This window comes from Photinus pyralis, unplaced genomic scaffold, assembly GCF_008802855.1.
Source record: "Photinus pyralis isolate 1611_PpyrPB1 unplaced genomic scaffold, Ppyr1.3 Ppyr1.4_unclustered_Scaffold7805, whole genome shotgun sequence".
Classification (NCBI taxonomy): Eukaryota; Metazoa; Arthropoda; class Insecta; order Coleoptera; family Lampyridae; genus Photinus; species Photinus pyralis.
Window position 1 is genome coordinate 5,514 of NW_022172243.1, and position 24,119 is coordinate 29,632.

At 36.0% G+C, this 24,119-nt stretch overlaps 1 protein-coding gene and 2 long non-coding RNA genes across 5 annotated transcripts; 2 read left to right on the forward strand and 1 right to left on the reverse strand.

The window, feature by feature from the left end:
- Positions 1–575: 575 nt before the first annotated feature.
- Positions 576–1,784, forward strand: LOC116182853. Its single transcript, XR_004147629.1, has 4 exons — positions 576–1,004; positions 1,054–1,346; positions 1,395–1,558; positions 1,638–1,784. It is a non-coding gene; the product is annotated as an uncharacterized LOC116182853 (long non-coding RNA).
- On the reverse strand, positions 1,551–12,290 carry LOC116182854. 3 transcript variants are annotated; one of them, XR_004147631.1, is made up of 5 exons: positions 11,943–12,290; positions 7,914–8,053; positions 7,779–7,860; positions 3,151–3,403; positions 1,551–1,705 (listed from the first exon to the last, which is right to left on the reverse strand). It is a non-coding gene; the product is annotated as an uncharacterized LOC116182854 (long non-coding RNA). The 3 variants fall into 3 exon arrangements; XR_004147630.1 differs by having other exon boundaries at positions 7,914–8,056; positions 11,943–12,286; XR_004147632.1 differs by lacking the exon at positions 11,943–12,290 and adding an exon at positions 8,527–8,841 and having other exon boundaries at positions 7,914–8,056.
- Positions 12,291–13,267: 977 nt separating this feature from the next.
- Positions 13,268–19,814, forward strand: LOC116182847 (insulin-like peptide receptor). Its single transcript, XM_031503398.1, has 4 exons — positions 13,268–13,624; positions 13,679–13,853; positions 13,903–14,056; positions 16,816–19,814. The coding sequence occupies exons 1-4, from the start codon at positions 13,268–13,270 to the stop codon at positions 19,805–19,807; spliced, it is 3,678 nt and encodes a 1,225-aa protein (XP_031359258.1). The 3' UTR covers positions 19,808–19,814.
- Positions 19,815–24,119: the final 4,305 nt, after the last annotated feature.

A 24,119-nucleotide genomic window follows, 5' to 3' on the forward strand; every position in this document is an offset into this window, starting at 1 on the left:
GCAAATTTATGTAGGATTGGTAAAGCAATTGTACTTCAATGATCCAGTATCTGGAATTGTCTTTTGTGTATACAATTGGTACATTTGCGCCATCTCTTTGGTAATCCCTATACTATTACTAATTATTTTCTTGTAATAGTTGAACCAGTTGCAATGAGATGTCGCCATGTACGTAAATACTTTCACAAGAAAATCTTAATTTAAGCACTTAATGGCCACGTCCGACTCAATTTTCCTTAAAGGGCAGTTGAAAATGTGCAATTTCATGTAGGATTTGTAGAGCAATTGTACTTCAATGATCCAGTATCTGGAATTGTCTTTTGTGTATGCAATTGGTACATTTGCGCCATCTCTTTGGTAATCCCTATACTTTTCCTTATTATTTTCTTGTAATAGTTGAACCAGTTCCAATGAGATGTCGCCACGTACGTTAATACCTTCGCAAGAACATTTTAATTTAAACACTTAATGGCCACGTCCGACTCAATTTTCCTTAAAGGGAAGTTAAAAATGTGCAATTTCATGTAGCATTTTAGAGCAATTGTACTTCAATGATCCAGTATCTGGAATTGTCTTTTGTGTATGCAATTGGTACATTTGCGCCATCTCTTTGGTAATCCCTATACTTTTCCAAATTAATTTCTTGTAATAGTTGAACGAGTTCCCATGAGATGTAGCCACGTACGTAACTACACTTAAAAGATCATTTTAATTTATGCACTTAATAGCCACGTACGACTCAATTTTGCTTAAGACTAGAAACCAATTTCGAAAGAAAATTCAAAGGGCTGTAACTTTTGATGTGGTAAAATGTTATTACTTCTTTTGCTTCTGATGGATTTCTTTTAGATTCACTCCGATCTTCCGATCTGGAGGCCATCGAGGTTGCGATGCTGCCTGAGACTTGCCTCTTCTAGTCTTCAGAAAATGTTACTACGTTTTCATCTGCCATTCTGCTTTAATCATGGCGCTTGTCGAGGCTACTTTGGAATGGAATATACAGAGTAAGTCAAGTGTTTTCACTTCTATTGCTTCTGATGGATTTTTTTAAAGATCAATGCACTTCGATTGCCAATGGTAGATAGAGGCCATCTAATGATTACAATGCTGCCCAATATACGTATGTACCTTGCAGCTTTTAGAAAGGATTCACCGTGGAGCTTGTCAAGACCACTTTGGTTGGGATGTGACATATAGGGTGCGTTAGGGTTAACCTTCGATTGCCAAGGACAGGTGGAGGCCATCGAATGATTGCGATGCTGCCGGAGACGTGCCACCTTCAGGTCTTCTGCAATTCCTAATTTACATGGAGCGCCTCAATACCACTTGTAAATGGAATATACAGGGTACGTCAAATGTTTTCGTTTCTATTGCTTCTGATGGATTACTTTTAGAGTCAATTCCACCTCGATTGTCAACGAACTTCTGAAGACGGAGGCCATCCAGGATTGCGACGTGCCACTTTCACGTTAGGGAAGGTGGCCAACTTTTCCATATGGGATTCCACAACGAAGTGCCCGTAAGCCTTGCGTTACGCCGGAGAAAAACAGTTTTGAAGGTGAGTAAATTTATTCACTACTAAATCTTGCATCACAATTTATAATGTAGCATATAACAACATATTTGTATTGTTTTAGAAGTCGCCTCGTCTCTATGAAGTTGCAGCCACAGGAGCTGTGAAGCAAACCACGTCCATTTGGAGAACCTGGAAAATACAAGTCCTTTTGAAAGCCTTCTTGAAAAATTCAAAAATCAAAAAACTTTTTTGAAAACTCTTGAAAAATTCAAAAAACTTTTTTGAAAACTTTCTTGAAAAATTCAAAAATCAAAAAACTTTTTTGAAAACTTTCTTGAAAAATTCAAAAATCAAAAAACTTTTTTGAAAACTTTCTTGAAAAATTCAAAAATCAAAAAACTTTTTTGAAAACTTTCTTTAAAAATTCAAAAATCAAAAAACTTTTTTGAAAACTTTCTTGAAAAATTCAAAAATCAAAAAACTTTTTTGAAAACTTTCTTGAAAAATTCAAAAATCAAAAAACTTTTTTGAAAACTTTCTTGAAAAATTCAAAAATCAAAAAACTTTTTTGAAAACTTTCTTTAAAAATTCAAAAATCAAAAAACTTTTTTGAAAACTTTCTTGAAAAATTCAAAAATCAAAAAACTTTTTTGAAAACTTTCTTGAAAAATTCAAAAATCAAAAAACTTTTGAAAACTTTCTTGAAAAATTCAAAAATCAAAAAACTTTTTTTTTAAAACTTTCTTTAAAAATTCAAAAATCAAAAAACGTTTTTGAAAACTTTCTTGAAAAATTCAAAAATCAAAAAACTTTTTTGAAAACTTGAAAAATTCAAAAATCAAAAAACTTTTTTGAAAACTTTCTTGAAAAATTCAAAAATCAAAAAACTTTTTTGAAAACTTTCTTGAAAAATTCAAAAATCAAAAAACTTTTTTGAAAACTTTCTTTAAAAATTCAAAAATCAAAAAACTTTTTTGAAAACTCTTTAAAAATTCAAAAATCAAAAAACTTTTGAAAACTTTCTTGAAAAATTCAAAAATTAAAAAACTGTTTTGAAAACTTTCTTAAAAAATTCAAAAATCAAAAAACTTTTTTGAAAACTTTCTTGAAAAATTCAAAAATCAAAAAACTTTTTTGAAAACTTTCTTGGAAAATTCAAAAATCAAAAAACTTTTTTGAAAACTCTTGGAAAATTCAAAAATCAAAAAACTTTTTTGAAAACTTTCTTTAAAAATTCAAAAATCAAAAAACTTTTGAAAACTTTCTTGAAAAATTCAAAAATCAAAAAACTTTTTTAAAACTTTAAAACCTAAACCTTTTGAATTTCAAAAACAATTCAAAAAAGTTTTCAAAAACTTGAAAAATTCAAAAAACTTTTGAAAATTAAACAAAACTTTAAGTTTGAATTCAAAAATCAAAAAACAATAAATCTTACATTATTCCAGGTGTGACTATATAAAATTCAAAAAACAAAATCAATTTTATGTACTGCATCACGTAAAATAAGTTTCTTGTTCTGTGACAGTAACTTGGAAATAAATAACATACGTCATCACTTTTGTTTAGTTTCCTTTGATCCCAGGTTAGAATTAATTAATTCTGTCATGGATACTGTGCAATTAGCAAGTACCTACCTCTGTATAATGTATTCCGGATTTTCGGCTGGCTTTGCTGACTCGAGATCGTATAAGTACATATCTGCCAAAATAAGATTACCATTCAGTAAAAGTGCAAGCATACCTCTGTGCTTTGGGTTGATAAATAAGCAACCTAATAAGACGAGCTTTCTCCAAATAAGGCGTGTTCACAAGATCTTCGGTATCGGTTTTGGAATAGTGTCGTCAATCGTCATGACTGGCAATTCAGGTAGATACAGCTCGAGACCATCTAAAAATTAAAATTGTATTAAAAAAGATCAGTTTATTTTGAATGGTAAGTGGTATCACAGACGAGACTAGTAGGGAAGCGACTGTGTTTGGGAATTTTGATCAAAGGAATGTTTTATTGAAATTTGAAAGGAATCAAAAATTTTATTAATTGAAATAAGGAATGGTATATGTTTCACTAGGAAGGGTAAAACCATTGCATTGAAAAGAGTCATGTAGGATGACGTAGAAGAAAAAGAATTAAAAAAAAGACAAGTTAATTGGAAAGTTTAAAGAAAATTGGGATGAGTTATTTCGAAGGGGTTTCTGAAAGTAAAAATTAGAAAAAGACAACAATTTACAGAGTGAAAGGATTCCGTTTATCACGAGTTCCTACAAATTGACTGTGCTTGGGTCATCATTTGAAAATTGGTTGAGCACACACTCCATTCGACTTTATGAAAATTTTCTACTAAAAGTATAACTCTCAGTTGAATAAATTAAATTTTGTTTCAAAATATTGTGGCTTTTTATTTCCTGGGTCTGAACCACCTCGTAACAAAATCCATAGAAGATAATGAGTTTCAATTTGACACTTTAAATGATGTGGATTAGATGTAGCCATCGGTAGGTATGGAGTAGGTAAACCTGTGATTTTCCACCCTGCGATGTGTTCAATTGGTTTAACAAATTTCAATCCTACCTATCATGAAATAATTGAAATGAATGGGTAGAGTAAAACTTCAGGAAAATGGGTAAAGAAAACCAGGAAAGCTACGTGTGAAATGAAACAAGATCAAAGAGCCCTAAGTCGTAGTTTTCCCTAATTTTTAGATTTCGGTTATTTAAACTATTCAAAAAGAGCACCACACAATAGTGGCGACATCTCACAGAAAGTTGTTCAACTATCGTATGAAAATTTTATGGGAAAGTATAGGGATTACCAACAGATGGCGCATATGTACCAATTGCATACACAAAAGACAATTCCAGATACTGGATCATTGAAGTACAATTGCTCTACAAATCCTACATGAAATTGCACATTTTCAACTGCCCTTTAAGGAAAATTGAGTCGTACGTGCCTATTAAGTGCATAAATTAAACGGTTCTTTTGAATGTATTTACGTACGTGGCTACATCTCATTGGAACTCGTTCAACTATTACAAGAAATTAATTTGGAAAAGTATAGGGATTACAAAAGAGATGGCGCAAATGTACCAATTGCATACACAAAAGACAATTCCAGATACTGGATCATCGAAGTATAATTGCTCTACAAATCCTACATGAAACTGCACATTTTCAACTGAACTTTAAGGAAAATTGAGTCGTACGTGCCTATTAAGTGCATAAATTAAACGGTTCTTTTGAATGTATTTACGTACGTGGCTACATCTCATTGGAACTCGTTCAACTATTACAAGAAATTAATTTGGAAAAGTATAGGGATTACCAAAGAGATGGCGCAAATGTACCAATTGCATACACAAAAGACAATAATTCCAGATTCTGGATCATCGAAGTATAATTGCTCTACAAATCCTACATGAAAACATTTTCAACTGCCCTTTAAGGAAAATTGAGTCTATTATTTAGTGCATAAATTAAACGGTTCTTTTGAATGTATTTACGTACGTGGCTACATCTCATTGGAACTCGTTCAACTATTACAAGAATTTAATTTGGAAAAGTATAGGGATTACAAAAGAGATGGCGCATATGTACCAATTGCATACACAAAAGACAATTCCAGATACTGGATCATCGAAGTATAATTGCTCTACAAATCCTACATGAAACTGCACATTTTCAACTGAACTTTAAGGAAAATTGAGTCGTACGTGCCTATTAAGTGCATAAATTAAACGGTTCTTTTGAATGTATTTACGTACGTGGCTACATCTCATTGGAACTCGTTCAACTATTAAAGAAATTAATTTGGAAAAGTATAGGGATTGCCAAAGAGATGGCGCAAAAGTACCAATTGCATACACAAAAGACAATAATTCCAGATTCTGGATCATCGAAGTATAATTGCTCTACAAATCCTACATGAAATTGCACATTTTCAACTGCCCTTTAAGGAAAATTGAGTCGTACGTGCCTATTAAGTGCATAAATTAAACGGTTCTTTTGAATGTATTTACGTACGTGGCTACATCTCATTGGAACTCGTTCAACTATTACAAGAATTTAATTTGGAAAAGTATAGGGATTGCCAAAGAGATGGCGCAAAAGTACCAATTGCATACACAAAAGACAATAATTCCAGATTCTGGATCATCGAAGTATAATTGCTCTACAAATCCTACATGAAACTGCACATTTTCAACTGAACTTTAAGGAAAATTGAGTCGTACGTGCCTATTAAGTGCATAAATTAAACGGTTCTTTTGAATGTATTTACGTACGTGGCTACATCTCATTGGAACTCGTTCAACTATTACAAGAATTTAATTTGGAAAAGTATAGGGATTGCCAAAGAGATGGCGCAAAAGTACCAATTGCATACACAAAAGACAATAATTCCAGATTCTGGATCATCGAAGTATAATTGCTCTACAAATCCTACATGAAATTGCACATTTTCAACTGCCCTTTAAGGAAAATTGAGTCGTACGTGCCTATTAAGTGCATAAATTAAACGGTTCTTTTGAATGTATTTACGTACGTGGCTACATCTCATTGGAACTCGTTCAACTATTACAAGAATTAATTTGGAAAAGTATAGCGATTGCCAAAGAGATGGCGCAAAAGTACCAATTGCATACACAAAAGACAATAATTCCAGATTCTGGATCATCGAAGTATAATTGCTCTACAAATCCTACATGAAACTGCACATTTTCAACTGAACTTTAAGGAAAATTGAGTCGTACGTGGCTATTAAGTGCATAAATTAAAATGTTCTTTTGAATGTATTTACGTACGTGGCTACATCTCATTGGAACTCGTTCAACTATTACAAGAAATTAATTTGGAAAAGTATAGGGATTACCAAAGAGATGGCGCAAATGTACCAATTGCATACACAAAAGACAATTCCAGATACTGGATCATTGAAGTACAATTGCTCTACAAATCCTGCATGAAATTGCACATTTTCAACTGCTCTTTAAGGAAAATTGAGTCGGACGTGGCTATTAAGGGCATAAATTAAAATGTACTTATGAAGGTAGTTACGTACGTGGCGACATCTCATTGGAACTGTTTCAACTCTTACAAGAAATTATTTTGGAGAAGTATAGCGATTACCAAAGAGATGGCGCAAACGTACCAATTGCATACACAAAAGACAATTCCAGATACTGGATCATTGAAGTACAATTGCTCCACAGATCCTACATGTAATTGCACATTTTCAACTGCCCTTTAAGGAAAATTGAGTCGGACGTGGCTATTAAGTGCATAAATTAAAATGTTCTTTTGAAGGTCGTACGTGGCTATTAAGTGCATAAATTAAAATGTTCTTTTGAATGTAGTTACGTACGTGGCGACATCTCATTGGAACTCGTTCAACTATCACAAGAAAATAATTTGGGGAAGTATATGAATTGCACAGTTGTAAAAATTTTAAAAACAAAAGATTATTCAATAACTGGACCATTGATTTACCTACAATTGCTTTGCAGATCGTACAAGAAATCGGGTTGAATTTTTCTAGTTAAGTTCTTTCGGTGGGGATTATAGATAGGCAGCGACGTCGAAAGTGTGGCTCAGAGAGGGCGAGTCGCCCCCTTACTTTTTACACAAGGGGCCCGCGCCCCCCTAAAGAATGAGTAGATAAATCACTCAAAAGCGACTAACACCTCTTCTACTGCATGTGCATGCAGAAATTACAAAAAGTGTAGGATATATTAAAAGAATTTGCCAGCAAAACTGCGGAAGGGCGGGAAATTTTTGGATATATTTAATTTTTAATACTTGCTTTTCTTTAGAATGCTTAGTAGTGCATTAAATAGGAACAAAATTTTTGTAACTTTTGCATGTTCTAGTTCATTATTTTTTAAATAAAATATTAATGATCTACGGCTATGGTTTTCTCAATCGAGTCAAGTATCTCTGAGTTGCTCAGTCACCTAAAGACTAAAGAAAAATCTACATAGTAGAACTACGCCGGATAATTCTATTACGAGTAGCTAAAACTGGTTTTGAATGGTTGAGCACTCCTGATTTACCCCCGTCAGATTAATATTTTTCCTAAATCTCAAAAAACCTTATTAAAAGGTTTTCGGCATTGAATTCGTGTGTCCCTTTTTCAGACCAAAAGATCAAGAATTACTTTATAAACGTTCTAGTAAATGTTTTACTTCCTGGGCCATATACCACCTAGTAAAAGATCCCCAGGAGTTAGCAATTATAAAAAAGTCATTTAGCAATTATGAGAACTCACCAGAAAATCTCTGTTTATTCATATTGTAGAAGCTTCTTCGGAAGAGAACAATGCCGAATTCGATGGTGACTAGTGCTCACTTCTGTAATGTTAATGTAATGTAGAAATCTTGTAACCAACGTCTAGTTCTCCTACCTTTCACGTTTGGTTGCTGAATGGTCGCTCTAAATGGTAAACCGTATAGCTCCTCTGCCTCAACCCAAGAAATACTTGGTCTTAGCATCATCAGTTTGAAATAGCCTCGTCGTTTTTGGATGGATGGCGATGTCTTCACACTACTAAAAAATCTTTCTTAAAGCTAAATGATTTAATAGTTTGTACTGCAAAAGCAGTTCATTTTGTTTTATATTGACTATGTATACAGTGGCCCAACGAGAAGTATACAGAGGGCTTTTAGGGTATTAAATTTATAAATTTCGAAAAATCCTGGAACACGTCAATTTTGTATTCGAGGGGGACAACTTTTGGAATACAAATCACGAACCCAAGTCTTCACCCCTCTACGTAGGGAGCTTAACCCCTAAAATTTTAAATGGAATCCTATGGCAAATGGCACATTATTTGAAAGCTAATTTAATCGTGATTACTAATCTGCTTTGCTTTTTAAATTCTATTGATTCGTTTCGGAGATATTCGCATTTGAAATGGTCAATAAATTTTACAAAGGGGTTAATGTTTATTTATTTGGAAGGAAAGGGTGAAAACTCGATGTACCAACCAACCTTTCTAAAAGTTAAACAAAACTCACCCCTTTCACGCCGAATATAAACGCGTGTTGTACGAACGGAGCACAATACAACCGCACTTACTGGTTATTCATTCGCAAATGAATCACGTACATTACATTCATAATCTTATAACTGCAATGATGATAAATAGAAGCAGATGCCGGTTATTTGACCACGTCACTGGTATTTGCGTTAAAAATGACGTACCATACGACTCCATGCGCGCAAAAATTGTTACCGTATCACGTGATCCCATGCGATATTAAATTCAAAAATGTCTTTTCATCTGGAATTATTTTTTTTCGAATTCTTTATAGAGATAGGTCAAGTGTACAGAGTGTCAGCATTAGAGGGTTGACTTTTCCAATAAATTATTACAATAAAAATACTTTTAATCGTCTTTTCCAAATCTTTACTGCTTTGGCTTACTTTGGAGATTTTACCTTCATAGTCCGAAAATTGTGTACAAATCTCCATTCCACTTTCTAGCAAAATAACAACACCAAATGGGTGTCAACGAATCAACAACCCATAATTTCTAGAATAATAGGTGTATCGAAATGATATTTGGTACAGGTAAATCGTACGTGAAGAGGAAAGATTTCGCTTATTTTTCTCTTTCCGCTCCTTTCAAACGGGAAATGGTCTAGGCATTGAATTTTTAAACAGAACACCCTGTATATTTTTACATCTTTGGATTTCTGAAACAATTCTGAATCAGACTGTGACCTTTTCAAAAGTGTTTAACGCCTACTTGATTTTTTAGAGCCGCATTTAATAGTGCATTTAGGTGGCCCTGATCGGACCCAAACTAATCTAAAGACCTTAGGTGATTTCAAAAATTTACAATCGCAAAGTTTTAGTGGATATGAGAGATATGATAATATCCCTAACAATGAACTTTTATTTAATTGATTTTACTGGTTTACAGACAGTTTTCTTTGTTGTAATTCCTTACGCGAAAATTGGTTAATTACACGTTCTCCCCAACTTGATTATGCTCCACTAACACGATGGAAAGTTTTCTAAGGAATATGTCCGCTAACACGCTTGTGTATAATTGCGAACGGAGTCTTTTATTTAATGAATACACCACGATTAAAAATTTTCCAACTCGTATAATTAGACACACAATTATTCTTTGGCGTAATATGGAAGGTAAACCAAGTATTAATTCAGCGCTCACTAACAATTTTTTCATTTCGAAATTTATACGCCCGATCAAACAGAATAATAGAGGGACAAATTTTTCGCTATTTTAAACGACTCCCAAAAACGCTCGCGTTGACTAAATGCGAATGTTTCAAATCTTTTCTCTAGCTCCACTACCAAAACGCGAATTAATTAATTTAGCGCCAAATAATCCCCTCTCTGAATTACTCGATAAATTTTTTAACCGCCACAATGGTGAAATGGTTATAGCGGCGGTCTTTAATTAAGTACCTTTGGCTAGTTACTTCTCTTTCCACCACTACCAAGAGGCTTTTAGGGCTGTTACTGCCTTTCAAATTTTGCAACATTCTCACAGAGCTTTATTCAATTAGCTGAATCGTAAAAGTAACAAAAGACGATTAATTTACAGCCTGTAATTCAAAACCATAGCGAGAATGAATGATTTATAACAAAATTTAACTGATTGTGAGAAGATGGCGAATATTCGCCTTATTACAGTCTACAAAATAAAAATGAGCAATATTTGTTTGGGAGAATGTTTAAAAACCTTGACTCTTTTCCAACTTACTTCCGTGAGGAAAAATGGGAAAAAATTCAAATAAAAATACTCTCGTTACATCATCTTAATAGCTTTAGGCTACAGGACATAATCTTATCGTAGTAAGCGTTTTGTTACAAAGATAGTCGACCTACGCAGCTTTAGTAGCACCAGTACTCATTATAGACATACAATTCAGCACAATTCTCGTGTGGTTTTTTCTAAGGACAGTCTAGTTTATCTCGCACAGCGATCCTGATTTGCTCTAAACAAAAAATGGTTCATTTGAATTACTGAACGCCAAGAGAGTTAATTAGTTACAAAGGTAGGGACCATTCCGAAATTTTTTGGAGAGGCGTTTCTTTCTTGGGCTACGAGTGGTTTTGTTTTGAGCACAAAACGGGAGATTAATTCCGAACTGGGTAGTAAGATATGTTAACTTCCCAAAAATGAAAGCTGTATTTCAGAAACAAAAGTAACTAGATTGATCCTGTTTGTGGTAAGATAAGTTTTACAAAAACGGGATACAAATTCGCCAAAACCGCAAGTCTCGATCTATAAAACCAGCTGAGATACACATACTTATAAATTTCCAACGGGCCATTATGATCTACAGGCCAGGTGACAATCGCCCCCCCCCCCCCCCGGGCCAGTCCGCCCCTGGTTATGCACTGCCTTTTTTTGAGCCCCGAAAAAAAAATTGTCTCAGATCGACCCGGGAAAAAATTTTTCTTATAGAATATGGCCTGTAGAATCCATAATTTCAAACAGTTCCAAGATTGGGCTACTATTTCAAAAGTTACAGCCCTTTGAATTTTTTTTCGAAATGGGTTTCTAGTCTATAACTTTTGATTGAGAAGTCTGATCGAAAAAGTACGAATTGATTTGGATTCTAAGCACCCAAATTAATAAGAAAATGTGTTTTCCCGAGAAATTTTGGTGTAGTCGATTTTTGGTAAAAAAGGAAGGTTATACACTGCCTTTTTTTGAGCCCCGAAAAAAAAATTGTCCCAGATCGACCCGGAAAAAAAATTCTCTTATAGAATGTGGTCTGTAGAATCCATAATTTTAAACAGTTCCAAGATTGGGCTACTAGTTCAAAAGTTACAGCCTTTTGAATTTTTTTTCGAAATTGGTTTCTAGTCTATAACTTTTGATTGAGAAGTCTGATCGAAAAAGATATACTAATTGATTTGGATTCTACGCACCCAAATTAATAAGAAAAAGTGTTTTCCCGAGAAATTTTGGTGTAGTCGATTTTTGGTAAAAAAGGAAGGTTATACGCCTTCTTACGCATGAAACCACGGCCATCTTTAATCGTCGATTTGTTTCTTCCGTTTATATACCACCTAGGTTAATAAAACGATCCCAAGCACAATCAACTGATGTCCATACTTATTTTGAAATTTGAATCATGTAACTCTAAATTAAGAAGACCCGGGACCCCGATTTCGAGAGCTAATTATGAGGTTGCTGACGTATAAGAAAACGACCGCTAATTCCACCATACCGACTTTTGCAATTCCACCAAAAATGTAATATTGGTAAATTCAACCCCTTAATTTTTTCACCCTGTAGACTTTCTACAATATGTTCGAACCTTAAAACAAGCTACTTGCTCCAAAACTAGGAATTACGTGTTCGATTTTTTATTTATTTGGAAGGAACAGGCGAAAACTTCCCCGTAGCGCCACCCAACCTTTAAGAAAAGTAAAGAAAACTCACCCTTTCACGTGGAATATAAACGCGTAATAACGGAGCACATACAACCGCACTTACTGGTTATTCATTCGCAAATGAATCACGTACATTCATAATCTTATAACTGCAATGATGATAAATAAAAGCAGATACAGGTTACTTGACCAACGTGTCCTTGTAGCTTTTATTGTGCAGGAATTAATTTGTTTGAAATTATTATAGAGATAGCTGAAGGGAATTTTTTACACTTCAAAATCTACAGGGGTTGACTAATCCAATAAATTGTATTGCAGGGGAAATTTGATGGACTAAAACCTAGTTCTCATGGCGTATGGATTTAACTTTTCCGACGATTGTTCGACATTTTTAAAATTTTCAACCAATAGGAACACTATCGAATCGTCTAACGTCGAACATCGGATGTCATGCGAACTAGGCTTTATTTCTGCGTCATTTGATTTCTGTAGCGCGTAGTCCTCTTAATAGCTTTACGTTCCAGTGGGAGATATAGGAGGTGATTTTATCTTAGTAGGGTTTTTGTTGCAAAGATAGCGGATCTAAAAACTCCCCAGCTCTGAGATTCGCCGGTTGTCATTATAGACATCTAGCACAATTCCCGTGTGCCGATTTTTTTAAAAAACAGCCTAGTTTTCCTTGCACAACGATCCTGATTTGCTCTTTAAGAAAAAATGGTTCATTTTAAATACTGGATGCCATGTCGAAAAGAGCGTTAATTAGTTACAAAGGATTTCGAGGGTTTTTGGAGGGGCATTCAAATGACTTCTATAGGATCAAGCGATAAAAAACTTTTCCTCCTACATTTAAGACTTTTCAAGAAAGCGGTTTTTGCCTAAAATTTTAAATAAAGATGTGCAATATTAAGCAGACTTGCATTTTTGGATTCTACAGGCCGGAAAAATAGGTTTTCTAGTAGACTTGTGTAAATATGATCGACAAAACCGATTCAAAAAACGCTCTGTTAGAAAAATCGACAAAAGATTTGTATTACCGGTAAATGTTTCCAACTAACGTCTGGGCCGTTTCGAAATCCAAGGATGTTAAGGTTAGCAGCTCAAAATTTGGGTAAATTAATGCGTTTTTTAACAATTTGGTTAAAAAGATTCAAATTATTTATTAACTCAAAACGATTTAATAAGGCATAGAATACCTAATTATTAAATTGATCTAGCGTCAGTCACATCATACAAGAAAATCAAGAACTTGTTACAATTAATTGACTGTACGAGTAAATTGCCATTACGAATTGACCTCAAGATATTGGTTAATTAAATTCTGACCCGCGTAGGTAAAACTTAACATCAATGAGATCTGTTACTTCAGTACCAACCATGAAGTTTTCACTTTGTCTAACTTTTTGTGTGGCGTTTTTGACGCTAGTTCGGACGGAAAGGCAATGCAAAAATGTCGAAGTTTGGAATACCGTGACCGATTACGAGGCGAAATTAAGAGGGTGCACGGTTATTCACGGTTATTTAAAAATGCAGTTAATTGAAAACGCGACCGCCGCCGATTACGAGCGCATCTCGTTTCCGGAGCTGCTGGAGATCAAGGGTTACCTCTTATGCTATCGCGTGTACGCGCTGGTCAGTCTGGGACAATTGTTTCCGAACTTGACGGTAATTAGAGGTAGCACGCTTTTCATGGACTACTCTCTCGTAATTTACGACATGATCAATCTGAAGGAAGTAGGTCTTTTGTTGTAAGTCAGAGGGCGCTCCTCCAAGTCGATACTGTTGCAGATTGGCTTACACAGTTTAGAGCACATCGAACGGGGCTCGACGAGAATAGATAAGTGTCCGCAGCTGTGCTACGTCAATACGGTCGACTGGTCTTCAATTGGTGGCCCGAACCATAGCTTGCACTACTTCAACACTAACGAGGAAAGATGCGACTCATGCCCTGAACGTTGTAATGGTGAGCGGATGTCTTGAATTGCTCAGTTAATCATAGACGACACTTTTAGGTTTATGCTGGAGTCAAGACCATTGCCAAGTGACTAGCAAAGCCAACTGTCATCCAGAATGTATCGGTTGTAAAGGACCCACGGACAAAGATTGCATTCTTTGTAAATCACTAATAGATGGCGATAAGTGCGTTCCAAAGTGCAAAAAACCCAAGTGAGTATCTAACCAGTTCGTCTTTCAAAAATTTACCTCCATCAACTTAGCGAGACAACATAAAAAAATAGGTAGTGACTATACCAGCGTTTTGCCGCTCTCGACATAATTTTAATATTCCTAAAGGAATCGACCACCGGCGAACGTTATTTGCCTTGAACAAACTTTGTATTTAATTGTATTTATTGATATGACTATGATCCATACAAAGAATTTTGGTTATTTTGTTTCATTTATGGGAAAATTTCATCTAATTTCAGTGATACCATTCCTTTGGTTGGATTAAAATTTTGTTTAGCATTCAGGGGTGTTGGTATGTTTTGAAAAGGTTATGTTAGGTTATGTTAGCCGTAGTCCGAGCGATTGAACGTGTTTTAACTGAACTGCGACTGTTTGTTTTTGTGAGCGTTTGTCTTAAAAATTTTTTCGAGAGTGTAAGAGGGTGCGCTCTAGTGAGATGAGAGAGAAGAGAGCTGTAACCAAGTTTTTGGACAAATTAACGTACGAAACGTAGAAATCGGAAGGCGACCAGTTTCAAGGTGGGAGTTAGGTTAATTAAAAAACCCTTGCTAAGAGTAGACACACCACAACTTCACAATTGATGGTAGATAAAATTCAAGAGATGAATAAATAAATAAATAAACCAAAAATACTTACGGGACATCCTGTATATGATAATTATTTCAATTTATGAAGTAAATTTGGGGATTATTTACAAAATAAATACAGAGTTGGCTTGTTTCATTTGAATTTGTATTTGTATTGAGTGTTTGTTTTTCCTTTAAGATTTGTTTGTAAATGCGTGATTCTTGTTTATATATTATCGGTTTGTAATTATTCAATTTAGATAAGGTGTTAGAATTAAGAGACATCTGGTCAAATTTGCGTGTTTTATAAAAATAAAACACGCAAATTTGACCAGATGTAACCTTTTATTAGAACCTTTATTAAATTGGAACAGTAAGTGGCGCTTAATTTGTCGCTTTTTTTGCTGTTAATTAGTTTTGAACATAAGCATTTTGCTATTATATTAAGTTCTGGTGTAATTTGGAAACAAAAATTGACATGACACCGATAAACGGTAAATGTAAATGAGATAATGAGGATCATAAATGTATGTACGAGGATTTAGAAGTGTACTCGTATAAAAACCCACGGTCTTCATTTTGAAAATCGATTGTTTATACTTACTATGTCGACATTATCATTATTTTCTTTTTAAACTGTATCACTTTACGTAATGAAAAAAAGTACTTATGATTTTTTCCTAATCACATATTTTATTTTATTTTTTATTTTATTTTATTTGCCTTTATTTTTACGTGGGTGGGGTTTCAGCGAACGCTCTTCTACCTACCCAACCCAATATATAGGTACTAACAAATATCTATGCCCGAATCCGGATTCGAACGAAGGACCAGCTCATTGCTAACCAAATTTTTTATGCAAAATTAGCCTATAAAATATTTCGCACCCAACTTAGAAACACCCTGTATACACTACACAAAAAATGTGTTTATATATATTTTTTAAATAAGATACATACGTACTTAAATACAATACCAGTAAGGGAATGTTTAAAAAACAGGTAAAAATTAAGTTATCGTTTCGTAAAATAAAGAATTAGTTCAGGGTACAATTTTTCAGATGATATAAGTAAATCCGCCTTTGACTGGAGGTCTTCGTAAATGACCAAGCGTGTTGACATCTTCACCAAGGCAGTGTAATGACCAATTGAAGTAGATCTTCTCGCCATCGCTGTTGAGCCAATATAATTGACTAATCCAAAAAATTTCAAAAGCTCTTGCTTCTAGCACCTTATCTAAATTTAATAATTACAAAGCGATAATATTTAAACAAGAATTACGCATTTACAACCAAATCTTAAAGGAAAAACAAACACTGAATACAAATTCAAATGAAACAAACCAACTCTGTTCATATTTCATAAACAATTCCCAGATTTATTTCATAAATTGAAATAATTATCATATACACGATGTCCGTCAGTATTTTTGGTGACTTGTTGAAAAAGAAATGGAAAAAGACGGCCTAATGGCCTTAGTGGGCTTAAGTGTCTTTTCTTTGCCGACATTTGCAATAATCTCCTGAATTTCGTGTGTTTCTTTAACTTGTGCTTGGATCTACCATTGCATTAACTTCACCACAGGCCAACTTCGCCGAACATTTTGGATTTACCCCCGTCCCTACTCACACTGGCCGTTTTAAGTTCATCCCCACGCTCAATCGCTCGGACTACGGCTAACATAACCTAACATATCCTGTTTAAAACATACAAAGACCCCTGAATGCTAAACAAAATTTTAATCCAACCAAAGGAATGCTATCATTAAAATTAGACGCAATTTTCCCATAAATGAAACAAAATAACTAAAATTCTTTGTAATGTTATTAATATCAATAAATACAATACAAAGTTTGTTCAAGGCAAATAACTTTCACGGGTACCTAGTCGATTCCTTTAGGAATATTAAAAATATATCAAACAATATTCCTTATGCACATTCGTACAAATAACCGACCACTATACTTTATTCAAATCAAAAAATTTAAAACTGAATTCTCTTACTGGAAAACATAGCTTCCTTTAGAAATATGGAAACAGATCGTTTCCAAGCAAACCGTCTTTAATGTCACGAAAGCAATACTCAAGATCGCGATTATGCATAGGACTAATAAGCCAATGTTCCGCTGTGTTGATATTAATTAATTAATTAAAAATCTCCTTATTTTTTCAGGATCATATACCCAGAATATGGGAAATGCATTACCAAAAGCGAATGCCAGAAATTACCCCACGGTCCATGGTGGTCGTTCAAAGAGGAATGCGTCAAATCGTGTCCAACTGGTTATAACAAGCTTACCAATCGCGAGGGGTGCGAATTATGTCTAAACTGTTCAAAGTACTGCGATGGAATCGAAATTAACAGTATCGCTTCGGCCGAAACGCTTACAGGGTGCACGCACGTTAACGGCCCCCTCTCCATACGCGTCAACTCCATGAACATGGCGAACGAGTTGGAGAAAAGTTTAGGATCGATCAAAGAGATCACTCACTACTTGAAAATTTACAGATCCTACGCGTTGACCTCCTTTGAGAGTTTGAGAAATTTGAAAGTTATCCACGGCCAACAGTTGTATAACAACCGGCACGCTGTAGTTGTGTACGAAAATCAGGATCTGCACAAGCTGTGGCCAACGACGAGCTCGCCCATTAAGATAAAAAATGGCACGCTGTTGTTTCACTACAATTCCCATTTGTGCCCGGCGGAAATTGAGAAGTTCGCAAGGGGCAGCAACTTGAAATACTCGACCTTTGACGTTTCGCCCTACTCCAACGGTGACAAGAGGGCATGTAATAATATCACCCTAAACGTGACAGTAAGCGAGTTAACATCGTCAAGTGTGGTACTGGAATGGGACGAATACGCAACGAATGGGAACACTTCGTTGATTATCGGCTATTTAGTGTACTACATCGAGGACAATACGCAGAATATAACAATTTTTGATGAGCAAGAAGAGTGCGACAGAAACAACTGGTACAGCAAGTTCGTCTCTAACGCCTCGGTGAGCATTGATAACTTAAACGCGTTCTCCCACTACGCCTACTACATCAAAACTTACGCGACCATTCCAACTTCAAGTGGTCAAACAAGCATAATGTACTTCAAAACACTAACCGCGGATCCATCGAAGCCCTACAACTTGAAGGCATCATCCACAAGCAGCGATAGCATAACACTAACATGGAACCCACCTCAATTTCCCAACGGGATACTAAGCCACTACTTGGTGATTGCGTATTTGGAAAGCGACGACCCGAGGTTCATCTCGCGCAGAAACTACTGCGACTATCCGCACAAAGCTCCGAGACCAAAGCTCGTAACGCCGACGCCCACTATCGAAACGGCCGTAGAACCGTGCTGTAAAAAGAAGAACAAATCATCCGAAGATACTGTCACCTCCATTTGTTCAGTACTAAACCACCACGGCTGCAAGAATTACATGACTTACTCCATTGACAACCAACTCACTAGAATGTCATCCGATGAGAACCTCAACATTATGCTGATAACCAAACACAACATACTCAAACGAGAGGACCAACCTCAAAGCATAATTGAGGAAACTATCGAAGATCCAAAGGCGACATCGTACACCATCACTCAACTGAAATTCTTTAGCATTTACTTTATCTTACTGAAGGCGTGTAACAATAAGACCTTGTGCAGCGGAGGGGAGATGACTTCGGAAAGGACCCTCAAGAAAGATGACGCCGACGACATACCTTCCGGGGTCTTGGTGCAAGTTAGCGGCAGAAACGTGGTCGTCGAGTGGCTCGAGCCTAAAGATCCGAACTCTGTAATAGTCGCCTACTACGTCGAGCACAGACGGCTGGACTTGGAGAACGCCGCCCCCATCACCGAGTGCATCACCGAGGAGGAGTACGCTTCATTTCACTACCAGTACCAAATCAAGGATTTATTTCCGGGAAAGTACGCGGTGAGAGTTAGGGCGGTGTCTTTGGCGGGCGAGGGGCGATTTTGTCAGGCGCAGGAGTTCTACGTGTCCTTCGGCTCGGGCGTCGCGCTGACAGCTTCCTTGTTAACCGTGGCATTCATCGTGATTATCCTTGGGGTTTTGGGCTTTTGCTATTATTACTATAGGAAAAATAACAGCGTGGATCGCTTACGTCTGCTGAGAAACGCGCACTCTGCGTACGCCGGTTCCAATTTTATTCTCGACGAATGGGAGCTAAAACGGGAGGACGTGGAGATTCAAAACGAACTTGGCCAGGGCACCTTCGGAATGGTTTACAATGGCATCATAAGGTCGAAGGAGCTGCCTTGCGCCGTCAAAACAGTGAATAGCGACGCGGATGAGCAGGACCGAACGTACTTCTTACACGAGGCGTCCGTTATGAAAAGCTTCAGCAAAGCGTATCACGTGGTCAAGCTCTTGGGAGTGGTGTCACGTGGATCGCCCCCCTTAGTCGTGATGGAGCTGATGGAGCGCGGCGATCTGAAAACCTTTCTGCGTCTCTCCAGGAACGGAAGTAGCAATATTACGTGCGCAGAAATGTATCGAATGGCCGCTGAAATAGCGGATGGAATGATGTACCTGTCCGCCAATAAGTTTGTGCATCGAGACCTAGCAGCTCGCAATTGCATGGTGGCGGCGGACCACACAGTGAAGATCGGCGACTTCGGAATGGCCCGCGACGTGTACTACACCGACTACTATAAGAAGCACACCGGCGGCTTGATGCCCATCAGGTGGATGTCACCGGAAAGCTTGGCGGACGGCGTCTTTACCTCGGAATCGGACGTTTGGAGCTACGGCGTGGTCCTATGGGAAATTGCGACGCTCGCCGAGCAGCCGTACCAAGGACTGGCGAACGAGCAGGTTTTTCAGTTCATAACCTCACAGGGAACCTTGCAGCGCCCCGTCGAATGTCCGGATTTACTCTACGATATCATGGAGGTTTGCTGGAAGTGGAAACCGAAGGACAGGCCCCTTTTTCATGACATAATACGCAAGCTCGAGTCGCACATTGGACAACACTTCAGATTGGTGTCTTTCTTTCACAGCTTCGAGGGCGACCAGTACATGATGAATTTGCAGGAGAGAACGTACAGTCATCCCGCGTTGATAAATCATTTGAATAAGAGTGATGGTGTCTATTGGGATAGTTGTTATGATGATGTGGATTTAAATACAAGATAAACTAGCACATTTTGTAGTTATTCTGATTTTCCCTTCAAGATTAGCAAGAGATCTTTTTTGACTTGTGCTACTAAATGAGCCCTTCTTCTAAGGCACCTCAGAATTGGATAGATAATAGTAGTATGTCCCTCGGACGACTGATTATAATTCCCTCCCTAAAAGAAGGGTTAATTTTCGTATGGGACGGTGGTTCTGCGGAGCTGTTAAGGAAAGTAGAAAACACTTTAATTATGGAAGTTTTCCATCTTGTTTACCTTCCAGTGTAACTGTCTTTCAAATATTATTAGACTGTGCAGCAACACTCACCGATTTTGGTTCTTCCAAATTAAATCGACTAATGATCTCCATAATGTAGTGCGTACCTACAGCGCTGATATCCTTTTGGGTTCTTTTAAGAAGCTAAACTCAAGAAAAATACAGTGCGTAGAAGTCCATATCGCAAACCTTTCACAACCATATTATTTGGGTTCTGAAAAAAAAACTTAGTAATTTGAGATTTGTTTTTTATTTTTAATCGACCGTGTGTGTGAGGGGTATTATGTCCGAACAAGCTTTGTAAGCTTCTCTTAGGGATTTTGTTTTAATTGTTTCATGTGTTTCGGAATTAATTTTTGTCATTGTCAATCAATTAATTGTGTGTGGTTATTCGAACCCTTTGTGCGACCCAGACACAGAGCTGGGCAGAATACTTTCAAAAAGTATTTGAATACTAAATAGTAAATACTTTACACAAATCAAAGGTATTTGAATACTAAATACTTTTACGTCCAACACAAGGGAATACTAGATACAGATACATTGAAAAGTATTCAAATACTTAAAAAAATAAGTATTCAAATACTTTAGAATGTATTCGAATACTTTCAAAAGTATTCCATAATTTCAAACAGTTCCAAGATTGGGCTACTAGATCAAAAGTTACACCGCTTTGAATTTTCTTTCGAAATGGTTTCTAGTCTATAACTTTTGATTGAGAAGTCTGATCGAAAAGTACGAATTGATTTGGATTCTACGCACCCAAATTAATAAGAAAAAGTGTTTTCCCGAGAAATTTTGGTGTAGTCGATTTTTGGTAAAAAAGGAAGGTTCTACGCACCCAAATTAAGATCGCGAGTTTTCTTCTGATAGCGGACATCTGAATTGAGCACATAGCAGTTTCCTTAACATCGAGAAAGGATTGCCACAGTGGCCCATATTCTGGGCGTGAATTTTCCGGAAGCGAATTTACCCTAAAGTTTCCGATGAGCGATGCGGCAAACTTTTTTCAGGTCTCAATCTTCCGGTATATATTATCGTAAATTCAAATAACCCGAATACATTTCAATGAGACATTTTATCAAATGTTTTTCCGAAAAGATCTGCCGTAATTTCATAACAATCCTAAAAAAAGGAGCACAACCCCCTAATTCTATAAATAGAAAAGGAAATCAGTAATAGTGGCATTATTTCTTGTTTTTTTTTTCTCATACAAAATAGATCTCCTAAGGAATAACTAACTAATTACACCCTCATGTATTCGCGACTAAATTTTTTGGATTTATAGATATATCTACAACTCTTTTTAACATTATTTCACTTTACCACCCCTGTCCCATTAAACAAAAATTCACTTGTCTCCCAAAAAGAAAAATGAACTAAAACAGAATGTTCTTTGGCAGAGACTTGCTATAACTAGACTGCGCTTAACGTATCCAAGGTGTTGTCGGCACAGTATGCAACACACAATGCAAGTCTCTGGTTCTTTGGTTACAATCTAAAATTATAAGACTAGACAACTATGATTAAATTTTGGTTAATGGATAAATATTCGTGTTTTACATGTTGGTAGAAGGTAGAAGCAAACACGTAATGGAAACTGAATAATTTTGATTGTTGAGGTAATTATTTCCGAGCACAAGAAAACTCGAAATGCATACGTTGACTGAATTCGAAACGTGATTATAACAACTTTCCCTAATCCTTCGATTAGCTATTCCAATGTTCCTTTCCAACTCGCTTAGGTATCCAAATATTTATGTTTCCAAACTGTCTTCTAAGCAATTAGAAAGCATTATCCTCTATCTTGATTTCAATCAATTATTGCCACAACTTGCTTTCAATTTGGTTCACGTAGTGATAGAAACTTTTTAATCCCGCGGTTTACTCAATCAACTAATTCGAACCGTTGTTGTACCCAATTTTCTTGGTATTCATTACAAGTTAGTAAGTAATTATGAGGCTTGAATTGCTCGAAGCCAATATAAACTCTCATTATGGATATTGGTTCGTTACTGATTGGAAACTCGGCTAGTTCGAGATAGTTTCAAGATGAAAACTTCCTATAAGGACAAACACCGATAAATTTTACTAACATTTTATAGTTACTTGATTGTAGAAAATAATTTCTCTTTTGGCATTGGAGACTGACACTGTTGTGTGTTGATATTTACATATACAGCCTCCTGATGTTGGTCCAATAAAATACAGAAAGGTCTGCTATACAAATAGTGTATAAATAATCAGTGCCATCATCAGTTTTAAAAATTACAGGTGCGATTTAACTTATGAAAGATGCCTCAATTGTCATTAAACATTATAATTCAGTCTTCATTATCTTGCGTTTTAATTTTGTTTTTTGAATATTCACTCTGGTCGATTAATCACTTTCACGTCCATTTCTGTGTTTGAATTTTGTTTGTCTACTCTTGTAAAATTTTACTTATTAATTTTTCACTCAACGGTAGTATGGAGCAACACTACCAAAATCTCTTTATACGTAAGTCGTGTGTCTTCAACTTTAGTTTGATTTGTAGGTTATGCTAAATATTCTTGCAGTACCTGTGCTTTATTAGTTCGGTAATGTGTTTAATGATTTCTGTTTTTCGTCTGGCAGGATGAAATTTTCAGATTATGTGCAATTTATGTTTTGAACAGATTAGTAGATAGGCATATCATTTTATTCAGGTGATGACTAACGTAAAAAATGCCAACAATTGTTTTTCAAGGATCACAGAAATCTATTAAATATATGTTTGGTTTCTGTCTACATAAGCCTTAATGAGGGAAATTGGATTTTGATCACGGTCCACGCTCATCTGATTACTTTTTCAGTTTAGAAATTTCCTGCAGAAAATGTCTCCGGCATAATCGCAACAACCTTTTGTTTCCACTTGCAGGGCAAATTATTCGTTTTTTTTTTTTAAATTGAAGTAAATGTATTCATACCTTCCTCTAACGTAAGTACGAAACGGAATATGCAATTTATATACACGGTCGTACACAGTCTGTATAATACACATTAGTTCTGGCATTTTAACATTGTATGTAAATTTAGATGAGAATGCAAGGTATTTAGTGAGCACGGTGTAATATTTAACGTTTTACATATTCGAATAGGGAAACATTCCGACTTCGCCTCATACTGCTGCCTGCTTTTCATTCACTCATCTGAGACGGCAAGTTTCCATATATTTTTAAAATAGAAATTCAAGAACGGGGAAACTACGGCCTTTTCTTGATAAATTTCGTATGCACGTAACTAAATGGAGTAGCAAAAGTAAACAGCAGCACAGAGTTTTCGCTTTCGATCCCGAATCCCCGTTTAGAATGTGCGGTGAAGTCATTTGGAAGTTACACTAAAGTCAATTCAACCCACCCGCACTAGGTTGTTCCAGTCCAGTAGACACGCACTTTCCACAGTAGACCGCTCTACTAGATGGTAAGTTTGATCCGCCCCCGTCATTTGGTAGTGAAATTTTAAGGTTTTTTGCATTTTCTACTGAAAAATGTACTTTTTCCGAGAAGCTTAGGGATGCATATATCAGCGATATGAAAATGCGCTATGTTCTTGTTCGGCATTTCGCCACTGATAAAATGGCTAAAGGATCTGTTTTATGTAATATCGTATTGTATTACGTAAAGAATAATTTCATGTCGTATGAGCGGGCGCAGTATCGTATAGGTCAAGTAACCTCCGTTTCAGAATAGTGGAAGTATACAAGTATCCCTAAAAGTTGTCCTCTTGGGAAATGCAAATTAAGTGTTCTTTTTACTTTCGACGGGTGACCGTTTATTATGTTGTAAGGGTCTTTGTTTAGGGGTAGTAGTCTTTCTATATAAACCATACAATTTATAGTCTAACGTGGCACATAAGTATTTCACGCGAAGGCGAATGGAAATACTACTAGTATGTACAAAATAAAGCTCAATATGACCACACCGAGTTTTTGAATTCCTTCTTGCTTAAATATTTTTGGTGTTAATTTACTTTTACTTTTACTTTACTTTACTTTTAATTTTTGTTACATTCTTGAAACAGGTTAATTATTGTTGA

Excerpts from the sequence above, each read along its gene's own strand:
- LOC116182847 (XM_031503398.1), top strand. The coding sequence starts at position 13,268 with ATGAAGTTTTCACTTTGTCTAACTTTTTGTGTGGCGTTTTTGACGCTA. Across the intron at positions 13,854-13,902 it reads ATGCCCTGAACGTTGTAATG|GTTTATGCTGGAGTCAAGAC; the intron begins GTGAGCGGATGT and ends CGACACTTTTAG. Across the intron at positions 14,057-16,815 it reads CCAAAGTGCAAAAAACCCAA|GATCATATACCCAGAATATG; the intron begins GTGAGTATCTAA and ends TTATTTTTTCAG.